The 19,406-nt window shown below is 37.8% G+C and overlaps 1 protein-coding gene across 1 annotated transcript; it reads right to left on the bottom strand.

Annotated features, from left to right (window-relative positions):
* Window positions 1-465: 465 nt before the first annotated feature.
* On the bottom strand, window positions 466-3,211 carry LOC149204991 (cell division cycle 20.2, cofactor of APC complex-like). The gene is made up of 6 exons (XM_089397261.1): window positions 3,128-3,211; window positions 2,694-3,023; window positions 2,032-2,325; window positions 1,372-1,641; window positions 697-1,275; window positions 466-606 (listed from the first exon to the last, which is right to left on the bottom strand). The coding sequence occupies exons 2-6, from the start codon at window positions 2,799-2,801 to the stop codon at window positions 466-468; spliced, it is 1,392 nt and encodes a 463-aa protein (XP_089253387.1). The 5' UTR covers window positions 2,802-3,023; window positions 3,128-3,211.
* Between the last annotated feature and the right edge of the window lie 16,195 nt (window positions 3,212-19,406).

Below are 19,406 nucleotides of genomic sequence, written 5' to 3'. Positions count from 1 at the left end.
CTATATTAAGTGTATGGGTAACAATCTATTGATTTCCCAAATACAAGCACTCTAGGACGAAGCATGTTTTACCTGTGAAGATTGCCCCTTTCTATCACTATATACAGATAAGAATCACTCTACTTTTATCTGAAAACTTGTCGAGTTTTATAATGCAAATTCTCCAATATCAGGCTTGTCGTTGTACATGACCAGGCTTTTGGTTATTTAATATGCCCATTTATTTACGAATGAAACAGTACACTGCCTCAAGGTCATAAAGTTATATAGGAGATATGCCAAAAAACTGTATAACGCTTCTGTACCCCTCCATGCTACAGATATATACTACAGAAGTGAATGCCTAGAAATACAAAAAAGCAATATTGCTACATTAAGAAGGAAAGATTGATTTTATTTTTATTTTTATAATATTTAGTAGCATCATATCATGAATGAATAAAAAGGCAATAAATTAATATTATATCACCAATATGGCTGCTTAGTAAAAGGATCAGCCGCCTCTTTACTCTTGGTCCTCTTTAAGACATCAGGAGCTCCAAAGACTTGCCAAAACCTCAGAGTCTCATCTCCGGCAGCCGATGCAACAGTGTACCCATCTGGACTCTGAAAAATAATAAACAAAAGAAAGACTCTCAGCACAAAAAACAAAGGCTGTCAACACAAAAACCAGCCATAGATCAATAGAATGAATACCTCTGCCAGATGCAGTACTCTAGAAGTGTGACCAGTAAGTTCTGTAATCTTAACCATCGATGGGTATTTCCATAAGGTCAACTGGTTCTGGCTAAATCCATGTGAACTCAATAGCTCACGTTCATGTTTATTCCATAATAATGCGCAAACTTGAGAGTGGGTATCAACGGTATTTAGGCAAGCTCCTGTATGAGTGTTCCAAAACTTAATACAGCGGTCTGCACTGCCTCCACCCGATGCCAGAAGATTGCTCTGGAAAGGACACCATGCCAATGCCTTTACTGCAGCGCGATGTTCATCTAGCCGGTGAAGATACTGAGTTGCAGCATTGGAGGATGACATGCCCTTGTCCCATACATGAAGTAAATTGTCATTTCCACCACTTGCAAGCTGCTGGCCAGACATAGACCATGTCAAACCACATACTTCCTGCTCATGTCCTCTATATGTTTGAACAATGGAATCACGGATGCGGACATCATGATTTAATATTAAACCATCAAGGCTACCAGTAGTAAGAATGTGCCCATTCCAAGCAAGCGCACCAACACGGGCATGGTGACCTTTCAAGGCTCTTAACTGTGTTCATTAAAAACCATTACCAAGTGAATACGACTGCATCTAGAGAGAAACAAAGAAAAGAAACTGAAACATGAAAGCAGTAATTTCCTCTACCTGTTTATTAGATGCAGAGTCCCATAGCTGTACAACGGAATTAGTCAGGCCAACACCAATATGTCTTCCATCAGGTGCCCATTTAACACTTGTTATTGGACCAACATCATCATCCACAGTCAAGAGCTCAGAAGTTGCGCTATTGGAGGCATCCCATAAGTATGCTGTATTGCTCAGAGCTATCGATAAAATATTGCTGACACTCCAGTCCAGCAGGTTCAAGTAATAATCCTCGACAAGCTCAGGAGCATCCAAAGTTCTCTCTGCAGACTGCAAACAATGACAGGCAAGTTAAAGCTCGGTGAATGCCACTGGAACATTGGCCCGATATCCTTGAGAACAAAGACAAACACTCTAAACATGGAATATTAACTTTTGAAAAGGGAACAACCCTCGTTATTCCCAACGTTGATCAAGACCTTCCCGTGTTGCCGAAAAGGTAAACTCAAATTCAAACAGAAGAGTTTGCTCAAAAACCAAAGTCCATCCAATAGAAGCATTAATAGCATTAATATTCAAAGACAGAGCCCTAAACCTTTAAACAGGCCTAAACAAAACCAAGGCCTACGCGCACAATCTAAAAACCTAAACAAAACGAAATATAAAGGTTTGCACACAACCTAAGACAGAGTGCTAATTAGGGATCTACAAAACCCTTACCTGAGGAATACAACGCCGCGATTTACTTTTCGGCACAGTTTCAACCGCACCATTTTCCGAATAGAGAGATTGTATATCCTCAGGAGGAGCGGGAGCTTTGCTGGTAAAGCTTAAAATCCTGTATTTTTTAGAGGCGATATCGCCATCCTGCAATAAGGTTGCTGCAAGCTCCCTCTTATAAGATTCCTTGGAGGGCGTTGTATAAACGCCATTATTATCATTTTCCTGCTCGGTGAGCAGATATCGAGCAACGTCAAAATCCATGGATCCCCTGTGTGAAATAAACCTATCGCTCTGCAATAACAAAACAATAAAAATTCAAGGTCCATATCTATCCTAAAACACAAATACATCTGTAACCCTAAACTCAGTACAGAATCCAAATGCATTCATAGAGTCTAAACCAAATGCAGAGCATCAGCACATCCAATATAGAGTACATCCACAAGGTTCATACAAAGTTAGAGAAGAATATATAAACACAAATATCCATTAGCCCTAAACCCTTACAGATTATACCCATAAGGGGCATACAAAATTGGAGAAGAATACATAAACTTCGCTCTATATATCCATCATAAAATATAAATGTATCCATAAACCCTAAATCTAACAAAGGGAACGTCCATGAGGGTAATATAGAATTAGAGAAGAAAACATACATTGTGTCTTGCAAGTGCTGAATGGTCCTGCAGAGGGCGCCTTTGCTCTGCTCTTTTGCAAGGTTTCTTAGCGCTCATAGACAGTAGGGATTCGATGCCAGTATTCATGCTTTTTGTATCGAAAAAAACTGTAATAGCAATGCAGAAGCAAAACCCACAAAAAAAAAGACACAAACGAAAAAGAACTACAGAGCAAAACAAAATAATTAAAACAAATTACAGGCAAACTTTGTTACTCAGCTTGTTCTGAGACAGATCGCCAGATATCAGAAAACTTGATCGCCAATATCAGATATCGATTGCCAGAAGAGTTCAGAAGCAAACAGAGGCCTGTAAGATAGCAGATATCAAATGTGTTAGTAATGAATGAATTATTTGTGAGAGCAATGGAAGTGACGAGAAATTGAAATTGAATTTGAATTTATAGATCCTGCCTGCCAACGATCAAAACGTAACGGATACTTTTTAGTTGGCAAAACCCTAATGATATATCTGGTTATTCTCGAAAACACTCGAGCGTCGGATATATATATATATATATATATATATATATATAAAAAGGTTATAAATGGTTTAAATTATTAAATTGAGTGGTTAAATTATTAAATTTAGAATATATTTTTTTGGTTTTAAATTTAATAATTTGAAAATCAGTATCGCTGGATTCCGGCTTTTTTCTCTGAGCTTCTTTTCTCTTTCCTTTAGTCTTTTATTTTATTCTTAATTTGGACTCTAAGGTTTCTTTATTTATCCTTTTTTTTCTAATTAACTATCAACTAAAAAAATAATATAATAATAAACAATTATAATTAAAATAAATCTAATCATACTTATTACATTTAAATTTAATGTTTAACATATTTAATTTTTTTTTTAATTAATTAATAATATTTCAATATTATTTCCTGTGATTTATTTTTTTCTCTTTCACTTAATTGTTGTTTTTATTATTTGAATATTATTTTCATTAATTTAGATTATGTTATAGTTCTTTATCTCATTATTCTTATATTAAGGGTCAAGGTAGTTATATATAATTATATGATGTATTAATTATTTAATTCATTTAAAATAATAATAATAATAATAATTAATAAATAAATATGTTGTCTCTTTTTTCCCTTTAGTGAAAAATAGCCATTTTTCCCTACAGCTATTAGAAGGTCTTGACCAGGCCTGGAATTTGACGTAGGACCTTTTTGGATTTCATAACGTATTTGTCAAAATTGACGTGTGTTATAATAAGTAAACTGTCAAAATGACTTCCAATTTCCAAGTTAAACCGTCAAAATCTATAATAGCGCAAGTAAAAGTAACCTACAATAGAATATTATGATACCTCATTCCAGTATATGATTGGTACAAATTAAATATTACGATACCTCATTCCAGTATACATTGGTACAAATTATAGTACATTACGTTAACTTTATGTCAATAGATTGGTGAGAACACCAAATGATGTGACATTTTAACATTGTATTTATGCTCCTATTTATTAGGATACCAAACCCCTGTGAACGGAAGACGGTTAGTATATGTGTGTAATTAGTATTATTTTTCCCTTTTTGTTAGCTTGTTTAGTTATCATCCACCAATATTGGGTTTCAATTTGATCTCGAATGTGCACGGAAGTAGTAAGTTCACAGTTCCATCCTTCTATGCATCATTGCCTCCTTGCACAGGAATGGGATGTTGAAGAAAGCTTATGAGGTCTCGGTGCTTTGCGATACTAAAGTGGGACTTATAATTTTCTCCTCAATAGGGAAGTTATACGAATTCACCAATCCCACTCGATGAGTATTTTCTCTTGTGCAGAATTCTTTGGAATGTTTGACTTCCCTTTTATTAGCTAGACTGAATGTTTGATTTCTCTCTTTATTTTTTGTCAGCCTCTATTTACGTAAAGTAATGAAAGAGTTTTAGGGATAATTGTAAAGGGATCTCCTCTTGGAAAGTCTCTGCCATTATTTTGGATATAACATGAATATGCAATCAAATACATGTTTGATTATTGTTAGATATATTTTTTATTATCGTTTCAGAGTTCCGCATAAATGATTTATTGTTCTTTCATGTTCATCTGGAGAGAAAATTTTGGGCAAAACTGTTAGTGTTGACTGGTTAAAGGTCAAAGGCATTAGCTTTTATTCTGGACTTGTAAAGTTTTAGGGTGATGATACTTCAAAACTGAAATAAACATCAAGCAATTGATAATTATGTAGTCATTGGGTCAGGTTCCAAGGGTTTCCATGCCGAAGAAGGCTTTCCTTACCCTAAAACTCGAATAGAGTTATATTGGGTTTCAAAGCAATAGAAATGGATAACTCCTTTGTATCCATTTATTTAATTTCTCAATTAGCAATGTGTGTGTAGGGGAAAATATTCAATGCGCTCAACATTGGTGAAAACAAGGTATTTCTCTTAACTAGCAGAGGTTGTAGTTCTTAGTTGGTAGAGGCTGCAGTTTTTAGTTGGCATCCTGCACTCTATGAAACAGTGAAACAATTTGGAAAGTGGTTGTCTAAATAGGGAGTTTGACATTCCCAAAATTACTTAGAACGTAAAATCAAAGGCATAGAAAATGCAAAAACGTCATGAAATTTTGTTTGACGAGCAAAAGGGATTTGAAATTCCAGGCTTGGTCTTTACTCCCTATTTAACTTACCGCTATGATCTGATTTTTCATCTTGTCGTGATGATGAACCACACTGGTTGGTTCCAAAAGCGTGCTTAAATCTACCAATGTGATTTCTTCCAAAATTGTTTTCAAATCAAAATATGGATCACAGAAGCTTGAATTTGAATTTGAGTACTTTTTAGCATTCAATTTTTTCATAACTCAATTTTCCATTTACTATCTTCATTCTTATTTCAGGATTATAAATTTTGAATATTATAAATGATATATAAAAATGTTTGTTTGATCACTTTACCTTCCTTGCCTATTTAATTGGTTACAATTTCCCTATATGGGTTTGGAATAACCTAGTGTAGTTTGTGGTTCATCATCAAGACTATCATTTATACTAGTGTGGTTTCTGGTTCATCGTCAAGACTATCATCTATACTATATGTAGATTGGATTCCTCTTTGCAATGCATTAACTTTTTATTCCTCCTATTTTAACATCTAGAATGTCATATGATATGTGTTTTTATAGTTATGCTTTAAAAGTTGGTTTTTATAAAGATTTACAAAAAAATATATTTAAATTTGGTTAGAAATTGGAATTTTGAGTGGATGAGTTTATATCATTTAAATTATCTATTTTTTTAATCTTAAATTTATTTAAATACAAATTAAATAATAAAAAATTACAATTTTGTTAATATACATATATATATATATATATATATATATATTTTTATGATTTTTTATAAATAATAATAAAATATTATTGTTTAAACCATTATTTATTCCTTAACACTTATACTACATAATATATTACTAGCAATTACATCGAGAGGTGCAAAGGAACGTCAATAGGAGGAATGGGGAATGTGGAAGAAAACTATCTCCTTGTGCCACATGTCATGCTACAACATCTATGTCACCTTATGGGTGTGTAATGCCACACTGAAGGGAAAGAACTTTCTGACCTCCAAACCTCATAAACCACTCTAGTCCTTGCAATCAAAGGGGGTCGTGTCAAGGGAGATGTTTTATTATGTGGAAGGTGAGCGAGTGATGGCAATAGTGATGTGGTTTAGGTGGTGCAAGTGTCTGACTTGCATTTAAGTGCTTACCATCAAGAGTGATTTGAAGAAATTGTTAGCCCAAAGATGAAGCACATAGATAAACAATAGTGAGGTAAGAAAACACACACGAGGACTTACACAGGGGTTCTTGATTCTCACTTATATGCATCATTGTGAAATGTGTTGTATGAAATACTTGTAAGTGGTGCAACCATGAATTTGTACATATATATTTTTCTTTTCATGGGTGGAACTATGAAAAAGATTGTAAAATGCTTCTCCATCGATGATCCATCATCATAATGGACAAGCATTCCATGGAATCCATTACTATGAGTTAGTCACTATAGACATTGTCACACACACACATGATGGTGTTTCAAAAGCTCCTTTTATAAATAATTCCAATCCTTCATCTTTGGTCAAGGGTTCAATGTTCTTGGAGTACTTAATTGGGTTCAATGTTCTTGGAGTACTTAATCAGCCCCATTCTTCCTATTACCTCTATTTTATGATTGGAGATTAAGGTTTTGCTTGAAATATCATTGTCAAACCTAATGGCCACTTCATTTTCCAAATCGATTGGAATCAATGTGATACCATTATCTAACCTTTTTGCTCATCCTCTTTTGTGGAGGCTTTTTTCTTTGTGTTGATTTTGAATAGTTTCTCTCTTTGCTAGATTTTCATCTAAAGTTTTGTTGAAATAATCACCAAGTCAATGTAATACCATTAGCTACCCCTTCATTTGGGCTTCATAATTCCCTCCAAAAAAATTTACAAGTTTTCCTTTGCTATCTTCAACATTTCTCGTTGTCTCAACCTCATATGTTTACATTTATACTTTTCACTTCTTCATAATTGTATGAAATAAAGTGGCATTCTCTTTGCTATTGTCTTTTAAATATATTTCTCTTATTGCATTACACTCTTCATTGAACTATGAATGTAATTTAAATTATTTTAACATTACTTCTCCTTTACTTAAGGTTTTAACTTTGTCACTTCCCCATGATATTATTTTGAATATTCTCCATTAACTTTTTGTATAGATCTACTTTTTCATTTATGATTAATATGAATGGAAGATTGGACAAACACTATACATCGAATAATAGAATAATAAATGTTTTTTTTTTCTCCATAAGACTATGCTATTTATATTACAAAAAAACCAAAATTACAGCAAATTTTACATCAGGGCCGTGGCCCTGCATCTCCAGAGAGATTTTCCCCATGATGGACCTATCAGAGCAACACTGTTACAAAATGGGATCAGCTTTCCTTCCTTCCGACATAGCCAGCATCTAAATCGACATAGTAGACATATGAACCGACACGGTGGACACATAAACCGACACGGTTGACACATAAACTGACACGGTGGACATATAAACCGTCATGGTGGACCCATAAACAAACAGACAAAGAGAGCAGAAGAGACGAACAGAGAGTTGCGTTCCTGGCAACGAAAACAGAGTGACGGTTGAGCTATTCCTCATCGGTTGTGTGAGGCTCATCCTTCGCTTGACCTTTGAGCTTCTTGGATTCCTCCGTGTCTGAGTGCAACGACCTCTGTACCGGCTCACTGGGGCCAGCATCTGCAGCTTGTGTTGTCCGCCTCATATCTACCATAGGAACTTGCATGTCAACCACTGGCACATTCAGGTCTTCCAATTGCCCCCTGAGACTGCTGCAATGTTCCACCGAGACTGAGACAATGAGAGTGTTGTTCTCCAGAGTGCAGGGGATCCGGTAGCGAACAGCCGGATGCTCCACATGACCACAGTCCATAATTTCTCCCCACCACGCACATTGCTGCGGCCTGCAAGTCTGCTCGGGTTTCTGTTCTGCTCAGAAGTGATTTCCACCGAGGAGGAAGGCGAAATGACTGGCCGCTGAGTAGCAGAACGACCCCTGGAACCGCCACGACGACTGCTCATTCTGGGCCTTTCTCTCTGCATCTTCCGATTATCCTCCAGACAAGAATTCCTCTGAGAAATCTTACACTGAACCAGAGAATGTTCCGTCTCTGCCAGCGTCTGCTCGGACCGCTTGAAGGAATGTAGAAAAGCGGCATGGGGTTCGAGTTTATTGAGCGCCATTCTCCTCGTTCTTTGCTGCACATTGAATGCCGACTGGACCAGCCTTAAAACCCAAATAACTTCACCTTCCGTCGAATTTACTGCGCCAGCGTCCTGGTAAGTCGTGGCTCGTCCGGGCTGACACCTGCCCATGTGACGAGCCACCTGCCTTTCACGCATCGAAGTCACCCGCATCCGGGAAATAGAATAATAAATGTTATATATGTTGGAATATACAATTTTGGATCTAAAGCATATGCTTTACACTCTAAGTTGAAATACAAGCCATTAATATAAATGTTGAAAACGACACTATTATATTTGAAATGTTGAGATATATGTCATATATATATATATATATATATATATATATATATATATATATATATATATCGCATAGTTTAACTCTTACACTACGTTTTGGTCATTTTCCTGGAATAGTTTCCAATTAATTTTGGATGAAATCCAACAAGGATTTATTGAAATTGCAAGTTTTAGATTTGTAGTTTCCACAATCCTCAGTGTTGTTGGGGTTTTTAAGGGCATTGAATCGATTTATGCATTGAAAATTGCATTTTAAACAATAAAAAATTACAATCTTGCCAAAGTTTGTATCATTGGATTATGATGGAAAAAACAAAACATAGAATAATTAGGCTATGTCTATAATTAGGATCTGATAATGTGTATCACAACATATAAATCTTTTATTATTTTATTGCATTAAAATAAAAATAAAAAAACATATGTCTCAATTGACACAACATTTTTGTATTTTTCTACAATAAATATTTTGTATTCTACTACTTAGTAAATATTTTTTTATCATATTTTCTTTTGTATTTGGTAGAATCAATAATTGGGATAAAAGTGTCTTCGCTTGGCATGGGGTTGATTCCATCCACTAATCTATAACCTCCAAGCATACCCAACATAACCTCACACACAACATCAATGATTAGTTGAGGTTGATTCACCCAACATAACCTCACACACAGCATCATGATTAGTTCAGAGTAGAATCAACGACATAAAAAACATGAATTTATTAGTGCACTCTACTCTCAAATGATCTACACCTTGAGGCTCTAAAATATATGGTATTCAATATTATGAAATATAAATATTGTACAATGTCCATGAAACCACTAACAATAATAAAATAATTCCCACATAATAATGACTGATATCTTTTCTACATCTCAATAAAATATTGATATTAATTTATTTTTTTCCTTTTTGTAAAAATTAAGTAACTTATAAAAATAGGAACACGTTCCTTTTTCTAATTTACAAGCTTAGTTAGTAGCAATAAGCAGCTTATAAGAATTATGAACACATCCATTTTTCTAATTTACAAGAAAATGGAGTAAATCAAAACTGATATTGTATGCTACTAATGAAATATTTTTATTTTTATTTTTTACCACTCAAAATACTTTATTGTCGTAGGTATGTATACATATACATGCTTGCTATGAAAATATATCATCTGCAAAATTGTCAAGTTGGCGCTCATTACAGGGATAACAACTAATCAATTTACAAAATTGGGTCTCAATGTGCACACCGAAATCGAAACAGTATGGTTGCATCTACAGAAAGAACACCTTACAAGAGCCCATCAGAAGCTCATACCTGGTCCTTACACTAGTACCAAGGTTGTGGGAAATAATGTTTTGGAGCACAGCATTCCCCCATTCCTTCGCTTGCACCGAGTGTTCAATGTGGACCGCCCTCAACCAAGCTTCCCACCATTACTGGACACATCAGAGGTTGCAAAACAGCTCACCACGGACCAAGTGCAGCGGAAGTTTCCTCATCTCATGGAGGAACTCAACGCAATTGGGACCATTTCTTCCTAAGGGGGGAGGAATGATATAGGTGGATGTTGGTGGCCACCCACCTATCCCACTTGGGCCCCCACAATTTTCTCTTTCAGTTTCCTTAATTGTAGCACAATTTACTATTTTTAGCAGTTTTTCGGGTCCTTAACTTCCGGAGCCATTTTGAGGCCCTAAACGATGTTTTTTGGGAAAACTGGGAGTAACATGGGTTTGTGGACCAATTTTTCTCATCCCAAAGTTGTAGTCCTTAGATAGATCTTTCTAAAGAGGTATTGTGCATGTCAAACAAAGATCGTATGCCAAAGTTACGAGCTCGGGAAGTTGATGTATCAATTTACCCAAAACGAGGCCCATAGTTTGGCGCTTCATCTCCTAGGGTTAGGTTTTTGGATGTTTAGGGTTTTCCATTATTTCTCAACAATAAATAGGCCTTCGAGCCTCATTGTAACACAGTTCAGAGGCTTGTAGCTGCCACATCTCTTCTCAGACATAAGCTACCATCGCCCTAGCTGGTTTATTTCCATTTCTGTTTGTAAGCATATTTCAGTATTTCACATTAATGAAATGAAGTATTATTTTTGTTGCATCTCTGTATTTATGGCTATATTTGTAATTTTTTATGTTCCTGTTTAAATCCGGATCACACTCACAACAAGCAAATGTCATTTTAAGAAAACACAATGCACTTCATGGATTGATCATTCAACAAATCGGTGACTGTTGGGCAAGTTTGCGCAATAGTGACTTTGCGAGGCTCGGAACTGTTAGCTGGAAATACACATTGCATAGTCCTAGATGCCGGTGATCTTGCTGTTGACTGGAACTACGGAGAGTGCAATCCAGGTGGGTTGACTGTGGGTTGGGATTGCGCAATGTGCAGTTCAATCCGACTTGACTACTAGCTGGGACTGTGCATTGTGCAATCCCAGTGGGAAAGACTGGGCACTGACTCCTAGAACAACACAGAGCACTGCTGGAGGCCAGTGACAGGAAGTCTCTATAGAATTATTGGGTCCAAGGCAAAGCCTCGAGCTAAGGAATGCGCAGAAGATAGCAGTGAAAGCAATACCTGAGCTAGGGCAACCCAAATCTACCCAAGGGCGACTTGAAAATGACTAGATTCAAAAGTGTAAGCAAAAGATGGTGATAAAAGAGTGAATGACCATGCATTCAATCAAAACCAATGCAGGAATCAGTGAAATAGATGAACAACAAAGCTAGTGGAGAGGGTCGCCGCATCGTCGATTGTTAGTGCAAAAACAGTGATATGCATGCGACACTTAGGAAAGACAATGCAAAACTTGAAACAACACTTCTACAAGTTAAAACAAACTAAAACGCCAATGGTCATTCAACAAAACATGCAAACTAACACTCACATAAGCCAAGGAAATAAAAGCAACAAAAAAACAACAAATAACTTGAAAAGCAAAACGTACCTGGAAAAGTTGCGCCGACTGTCCCGAAGGTTCCTAGATGTCTCGGGAATGTTATAGCTTCAAGATCGAGTGTGTAGAATGAGCTCTGAGGCATAATTTAAATAGACTTAGAAGATTTAGGGTTCATGACGCGTATGCCACAAATCTAGAAAAAGCGACACTTGGCGGGAAGTTTTTAAAATTGACTTTGCATGTAACTCCCGGTGCTAAAAATAGATCCGTATTTTTTAGGGATGCTTTTTTATTTTTATTTTTTTTCTTTTTCGGGAAAGACTGTCATGCATGCATGGGAGGATTGCATAGTTTTGGAGGGAACCAGGCAACTTTCCGACATATGCATCGGACAACAAACTGAGGAATGCTTTTGCGCAATTCATGGGTTGAGTGGCTCTGGCTGCCTATCATGATCTGCGCAATTTCCCAGCAGAAGACAAGTTGTCAGTTGGGTCAACACATTTCCTGAGTTGAAGCCTAGTGCCTCGATGTTCTACGCAATTTCTCTGAGCAAGGTTGTTGGACTACTCTGCGCAATTCTAGAGAGCAATGCTCACTGTAAGGTTGCTCTGCGGAACTCCTTAGAGCAAGGTTGGTTTCCCTCCAAGATTGCACAGTTTAATAAGACAACACAAGAACCAAATGTGAACCAAGTCACAGGGTCAACTTGTGGTCAGAAAATAAGACAAGTTAGCAAACACAAGTTGTCAAGTGAAAGATAACTTCAAATAAAACAGAAGTACCTCAGCAGTGGAAGACATGCTGCTAAGATTTTAAGGAGGGAGGCTCCAAAACGAAGTGAAGGAAAAATTTTGGAGGGTGGTTGTATCCGCTACAACATCTTATTTTCTGCATTTCCGATATAACTTTACAAATTTTCTTGTAGATTTAGATCTCCCGCTTGAGGACTTATTTATATTCATGTTCTAGGAGTGTCCTCTTATAGACAATGCATACCCATTATGGTTCTCCATGTTTTTCCATCTCATCTCCTCCAACAACAAGGATGAAACTATTTCATCAAATTTTAAGGTAGTTGTGTTGCTACCTATGGCAATAACCATAGTATCCCACGATTTTGGTAGATAACGCAACAAACTAATGCACTTATCCTCATCTGAAATCTTATAATCAACATATAATAATTGACTTACCATAGTATTGAAGGTGTTCAAATGCTTTGTTACCGAGTCCCCATCACTCATCCTCAGGTTATACAACTTCTTTTACAAGAACAATTTATTTACCAGGGACTTAAACTAATATAAATTCCCTAACTTGTCCCACAAAGCTTTCATTGTAGCTCCTTTTGAAACATTCAATAATACCAAATTTGAGACACATAATCGTATTGTGCTCTTTTCCTTTTGATCTAACTTGGTCCAATCTTCTGTCGATATTGTCGTTGGTTTAGCACATGGATCCATCGTGATCCACTAATCTTTGTCCACCAACAGATTCTCCATCTTGAGCTTCCACAACCCAAAAATTTGTTCATTGAATTTCTCGATCTCTATCTTTCCAATGTTTGTTGTTTCCTTTCACCACAAGAATCGGTCCCACATATTTCCCACTGTAACAGGGTCTACCATAGGCCTAGGAAAAACCCCTCGACCACAAAGGCGTCGCCTTGAAGCCAAAAGTACTTTGATACCAAATGAATGTTTTAAACCTGTACAAAAATTACCTACGAGTGAATTCTTAAAAGACAAAAAATATACAATGGCGAGAACAAAAAATATACACAAATATTTTTCTCCTGAAACCTAAAATCAAGAAAACGAGGTTGATTTTTCATTATATTCCTTTCAATGCTACAATACATTATATACATGTTGAAGCATCCATAAAGTCCCAATCCATTAACCATAGATTAGAACATAACCATAGTTCCCTTGATTAAATCTACAAAATACCATGAGCAAAACCATCATGCATAATACCATGTGCAAACCCATGGGTGGGTTCAACCAAAAATAAATAAATTTAGGGTGCTACCCCAAACCTTGTGTAGGGGGGCTACCGCCCCCTTGAAAACCCCTTGGGGGGGTTTCTTCCCCCTTTGTGATCCTCCCGCTGCGCTTAATGCAATGTAACAATGCATCTAGCTAGTCATGCAAAGACTATAACACATACTCAACATAACCAATATAATCATAAACTTTGTCAAATTCAATATTCAAAATGAGATCCCATTGGCCAGTTTTTTCTGCCCAACTCCATAGCCTCCCAGGTTGGTTAAGAAACTATGCCAACTCTATAGCCCAACAGATCGAATTTGACAAGAAAAAAGGGCATCCAAGTGGCTTGAAGTAGTTAAACTAGCATGGAGCTTCCAATAAGGGTGAGGAGAAGAAGGGGAAAGAAAAAAGTAATAAAACAATTGGAAAGACATGTGTACACATACCTTAGCAACTCAAACATAGGATAAATCAAAAGAACTTAAACATAGTCATTAAGTAACTAGGTAGTCTTAATAGACATTTAAGAAGGCAATTTATATGATTCGAGCTCAATAACATAGATGAGGCTTGAGTGTAAAACTATGCCATATAACACGTGGAGAAGGCTTTAGATGCTGAATAATAAAATTCAACCCTTTTAATATCCCACATGGCCTTGTAAAACCCATAAGGTAAACCATCTATCTATTATTAAGGATTCCCCATTTTTTATTCAAAATAAAATTGCAAAAAGCTAATCATTCGTGTATGTATACACACACACACACACACATATATTAGTTGGGTCTTCCTTAAGTGAACAACCAAGCTCGTGAAGACCAAGTAGCTTATTGGCAACATTTTGTTCTTCAAAATTTCAAAGAAGAACTTGAAGCCATCGTCCCCCACTTAAATCCATTGTAAACAAGCTCAAATTAACACCCCTATAGATATTTATTCCTCCACCCTATGCACCACCAACCCCAATAGAGCAACATCCTCTTAAAGAACTTGTCTTAGCCTCCCTCTTGAAGTTTCTATCTGCACTTTTGTGTTATCATATGCTTTCAATGTCTCATGAACAAGAAGGCTCTTCATATAGCAATTTCCCACCACAATGACCAACAATTAGAAGTCTATTTCAATGTGTCACAATCTATGGGAGGATCATAAATAACTTTTGCCACAGTCAGGTTAGAAGGCTATGTACAAACTTGTTGGGAAAGCAACACAAAGGCCATTAGATTTGGGAGAGACTTGCTAGTAACTAAGTAGAAGGTAATCAATAACATATTCAAGTTCGAATTTTCAATAACATATTCAATAACCATCGGCGGGGAAGAGTGTTGAGGACCCCATGAAGTTTTTAGGATAGCCTTGCCAATCTTCTCTTCGGTGATTGCTCTTGCTCTTGCTTGGGCTTTGTCTTCACCTCAGCTTTGATACCATGTTAAATTATGGTATGTTCTATGCTTAGAGGAGTTTACTTCTTTTCTTCTTATTAGCCACAGATTAGCAATCACTTATACATTAAGTAAAGTGCAGATAGAACATTAAACGATCAACATAAAACAAGCCAAGACAAGAGGCACAAGATGTGGCGGCCAGCTAGGGACAAACCCCAATGCGGGGAAACCCTTTGATCAAATCTTCTTTTATCTTTAATAGTTCAGCAGAGAGAAATAGTACAAAATCAGAATTCTGTAATTTTATATCAGCAGCAGCAAACCCTAGATCAGCAAAGTCAAACTTGGTCAAACGAGTTGAAATTGACTTCCAATATGCTTGGTCAACTTCCGGTCAACTAGCCCTCGAACAGCCTGAAGAAACAAACCTTGAATAGCCCCAAAAACACAGTCAAACTACTGTTCACTGAAGTCAACATGCTGCCCAAAACTAGGGCAGCCAACGCTAGTCAAACCTGTGGACGGATGGCCTCGATTTTTGTGCCAAAATCTATCGCCTGCCTAGGAGAGGCAGCCACACCAAAACTGCACCCTTGATGAGTCAACTCTTGGTCAACGCAGGTCAAAGATGCCTTCAACTGCCTCGATCAAACTCGGTGAACGCAGTCAACAATTTCTGCGTCCTCTTTCAGCGTGCGTCTTCTTGTTTCCCACGTGTGAGAGATCCTCTTCCTTGTGTATACCCAATCATACAAGGAGAGAGAGAAGAATGAGAGATGATGAGATGATTTGAAATGAATCAATCTCACTTGTATTTATATGATTTGTGCCACACATTTAGTTCCTGGCCGACCTTGACAATTTGTCAAGTAATTACAAATAAATTCATATCTCCATAAATACTTGTTGGAATCGGATGATCTTTAGATCGATCATACACCTCTCGACAAGAGGAATCTATTAAAAATATCAGCTGCCATAACTGAGGTGACCCACATGGAGTTTGGACCTAGTTGCCAATTTTAACACAAACACACTCAAATGCCACAACAATACTACTTTGCATAGCGAAATCTACACACATCAGTGAATCAACTAGTGCACATGACAATTTTTAACTTTTCAAACCCACTACATGTTATATTACAAACTAGAATACAACAGTCTTAAGGCTCCTGTACCAGGGATCTTGGCCCTTACATACAACCCTGATACAAGGACACAATTAGGGCTTGGTGTCAGTCACTTTGACCACCAATCTACCTTGAACAAGGCACACTTGATCTAATTTCTTATGTGTCACCTTGCAGCCCTTTCAGTCCACATGCCTTGAACACATTCGGTAGGTCTGCTTGCCTCCCAACTACTGATCACTCCAGCCAGCCACTATTAGTGATCACAACTCCTTTTGTGTCACTAAACTTTGGCTCATCGATTTGCCCACTAGTAGCCCTCCTGCTCCATTAGGATGACTGATCATTAGGTCTTCTGGAACTGCCTACTTTTCACTGAAGTCTGTCCATCTGCAATTTCTAAACTAGGGCTCCAACAACCTACCTTCTAACAATCCATGGCTCCTTTCATAATCCTGTACTTGAGGTCTTCAAACATTGCATCCTGCATATGAAGATCACTGTTCACAACTTTGTTTGTGAATAGGGCTCTCTCTTCCAGGTTTGCCCACTTGTGAACAATGTTGTCACATCGGATTGGTGGTCCTAGGGCCTCCAAAAATGCCCTACCTCTCTGACATATCAGATGCTCGCACTTCCCGCACTGGCCACCTGAAGTGATTCTGGATGCTCTAGAACGCTGCACCTAGGGCACACAAAATTGCCCTACTTCTATGACACGTGGGCCTCTTCTATCACTATTCTTAGCGCCTGAATCTGCCCACATACAGTCAGTCCTTGGATTGATATAGGGCTTCAATCATATTGCTGTTCCAAACTCTCAAACTGATCTCCAATACTTCATTATATGCCTTCTCTAGCCTTCCTTTATCCACGCCAACAACTGCTTAAACTTTTGTCCAACTCGGTCATACTTATGTGCACGAGTTAGGGTACTCATGACCCTCTTTGGGATTTGTTGACACCTAGAAACCCCTGCACAAATACACTCAGGTCTGCGGCCCTCATGTAGGGATAAACACGTGTCAACACCATAACTAGGGTCTTGACCCTTCTACTCATGAACATATATGACCGAGTTATTTAACCTCCTGGACAGACCCAACCTGGGGCAGTGTATTCTTGGAAGGAAGCCCTAGCTAGGGCTCAAACAATTTTTGTCCTAAACCTTTAGGACGGCTCCTCCATCTCCTTGCATCTAAGTAACCGGATTCGTTATATAGGGGCTACGTGTCCGAATCCTGCGAATTGGACACAATTCGCTGGGGATTCGAATCCCAGAAGGGGACACGTCGTGTCCTAACGGGATTCATACAAATCCCGTACGAATCCCGTTAGGACACAACGTGTCCCGATTCTGGGATTCGAATCCCCTAAATTGAAACCCGCGCCCATAATAAAGGCGTTGTTCCTTATGTTTTTTACCATATTTCTGTTTCAGTTTTGCATACTTTGAGCTGTGGGAAGAGTGGTTGAAGGTAAAGACAAAGATGTGGGATGTCTTTCCTGATGATATGGGTCTGGACAACAGTGTTGAGTTGGCATTGGCCAGCATGGATCTCAATGATCTAGTGCTAGAGCCTGTTAGATTTGATGATGGTGATATTTTAGAGGGGTCATCCTCCACACCAGCAGATGCGGAGGCGACTATGGATACAGGGGAAGAGGATGCAGAGGAGAGCGGTGGTGACCATGATGATGAGGACATTGACGCTGATTCTAATGATGACTCTGAGGATTGATGACTCACGAGTCATGGGCTACCTATTGCCTTGAGGCTTGTATACCTGTAGTTGTTTTATATTTTCTATTTCTGTTTGCCATTGGCATGGCACCAACACTACCTATGTAACACATTTTGATTTGATGACTTAATGAGAAAACTACTGCGGTCAGTGTGTTTATCTTACTATCTTGTAGTTGTAAGTTGTCTTTCATTTATGAATCATGATTTATGTGCCCACTGACATGTATTTGAATTTTGTATGTACTATGCATGCTATAGATGAAGATCTGTGTTTGAAATCAATGAATTTGTATCATTAATCAGAATTTGTGTAAGAAATATGTCATTTTTAATATATATATATATATATATATATATATATATATATATATATATATATATATATTTAAAAAAATAATATATAACGAATCCTACGTGTCCTGTTCCGGGGGGTCAACATGTCCAAATCTGACACTCGAATCTCCGTATCCTATGAATCCCAAATCCCCGTGTCAGGTGACTTAGCCTTGCATTCAATCAACATGAGGAACCAGATTAGGCACACCTTATTTCAAATGTCTTGTTGTACGTTTTATGCCACTGTTCTTGTGCAGAGACCATGAGTCCTTCGTCCTCTTTTAGGATACCTGTTCCATCTACAGGTGTACCCTAAATTCAGCCTCCAAAACTCCTTGTACCTGTGCAAAACCCATCTCACAAACCCTATGCGCTGGACCTTTAGCTTGTGTGGCTGCACTTCTGCAATAGATCAGGGATCTCGACCTTCTAAGACAGAGCTTATGCCTCTCCTAACCACAGGTTGCGGGGTCTCAGCCCTATTCTAAGGATCTCCATATCTGCGGCCTGATCTTGTGAGGGTTTCACACCATCTTATGCACAGATCTTCTCCTCCAAGCTCAGCCTACAGTTCCTCCTTCATGGCCAAACCAGATCTAGGGAGACAGAACCATCCTTGTGCTTGTTCCACGCTTAGCTTGGCACCTTAGGTCTGCGGCACTTGAGACTTTCCCTCCTCTTGATGAATGCACTTGAGATATATCAGATTTAGGCCTTCTCTAGTAGCCCTATTGTTGGAAAACTGATTAGGGCAGCATATTTAACTTATCATTTTCCTTCTTTGACATTTACTTGTGATTTAGGTTCCTTTTAACTTGATTATGTTAATGTTCTCTTCATCAAATAAATGCCAAACACAATAAAGATCACATGAACACAGAATATAGGCTCCATGGCAAGGGAAAGCCCCTCCAACAGGGGAAAACCCAAAAGAACTTCTCTTCTTAATACTTATCAACTTCAAGGGAGATTTCCAAGACCAAACTTTAGAGCAGGGCTCCCATCAAGTCGACCGGCCTGCCTTCCCACACAAATGGAGTAGATATTCTTCAAGATGAGGCTCTCCTAGCCTTACAGTTCTGC

This window comes from Pinus tabuliformis, chromosome 1_2, assembly GCF_031772625.1.
Source record: "Pinus tabuliformis cultivar Carrire ecotype Pingquan chromosome 1_2, CPIR1, whole genome shotgun sequence".
NCBI lineage: Eukaryota > Viridiplantae > Streptophyta > Pinopsida > Pinales > Pinaceae > Pinus > Pinus tabuliformis.
Note: the sequence above shows the minus strand (reverse complement) of the source record. Positions and strands in the feature narration are given on the sequence as shown.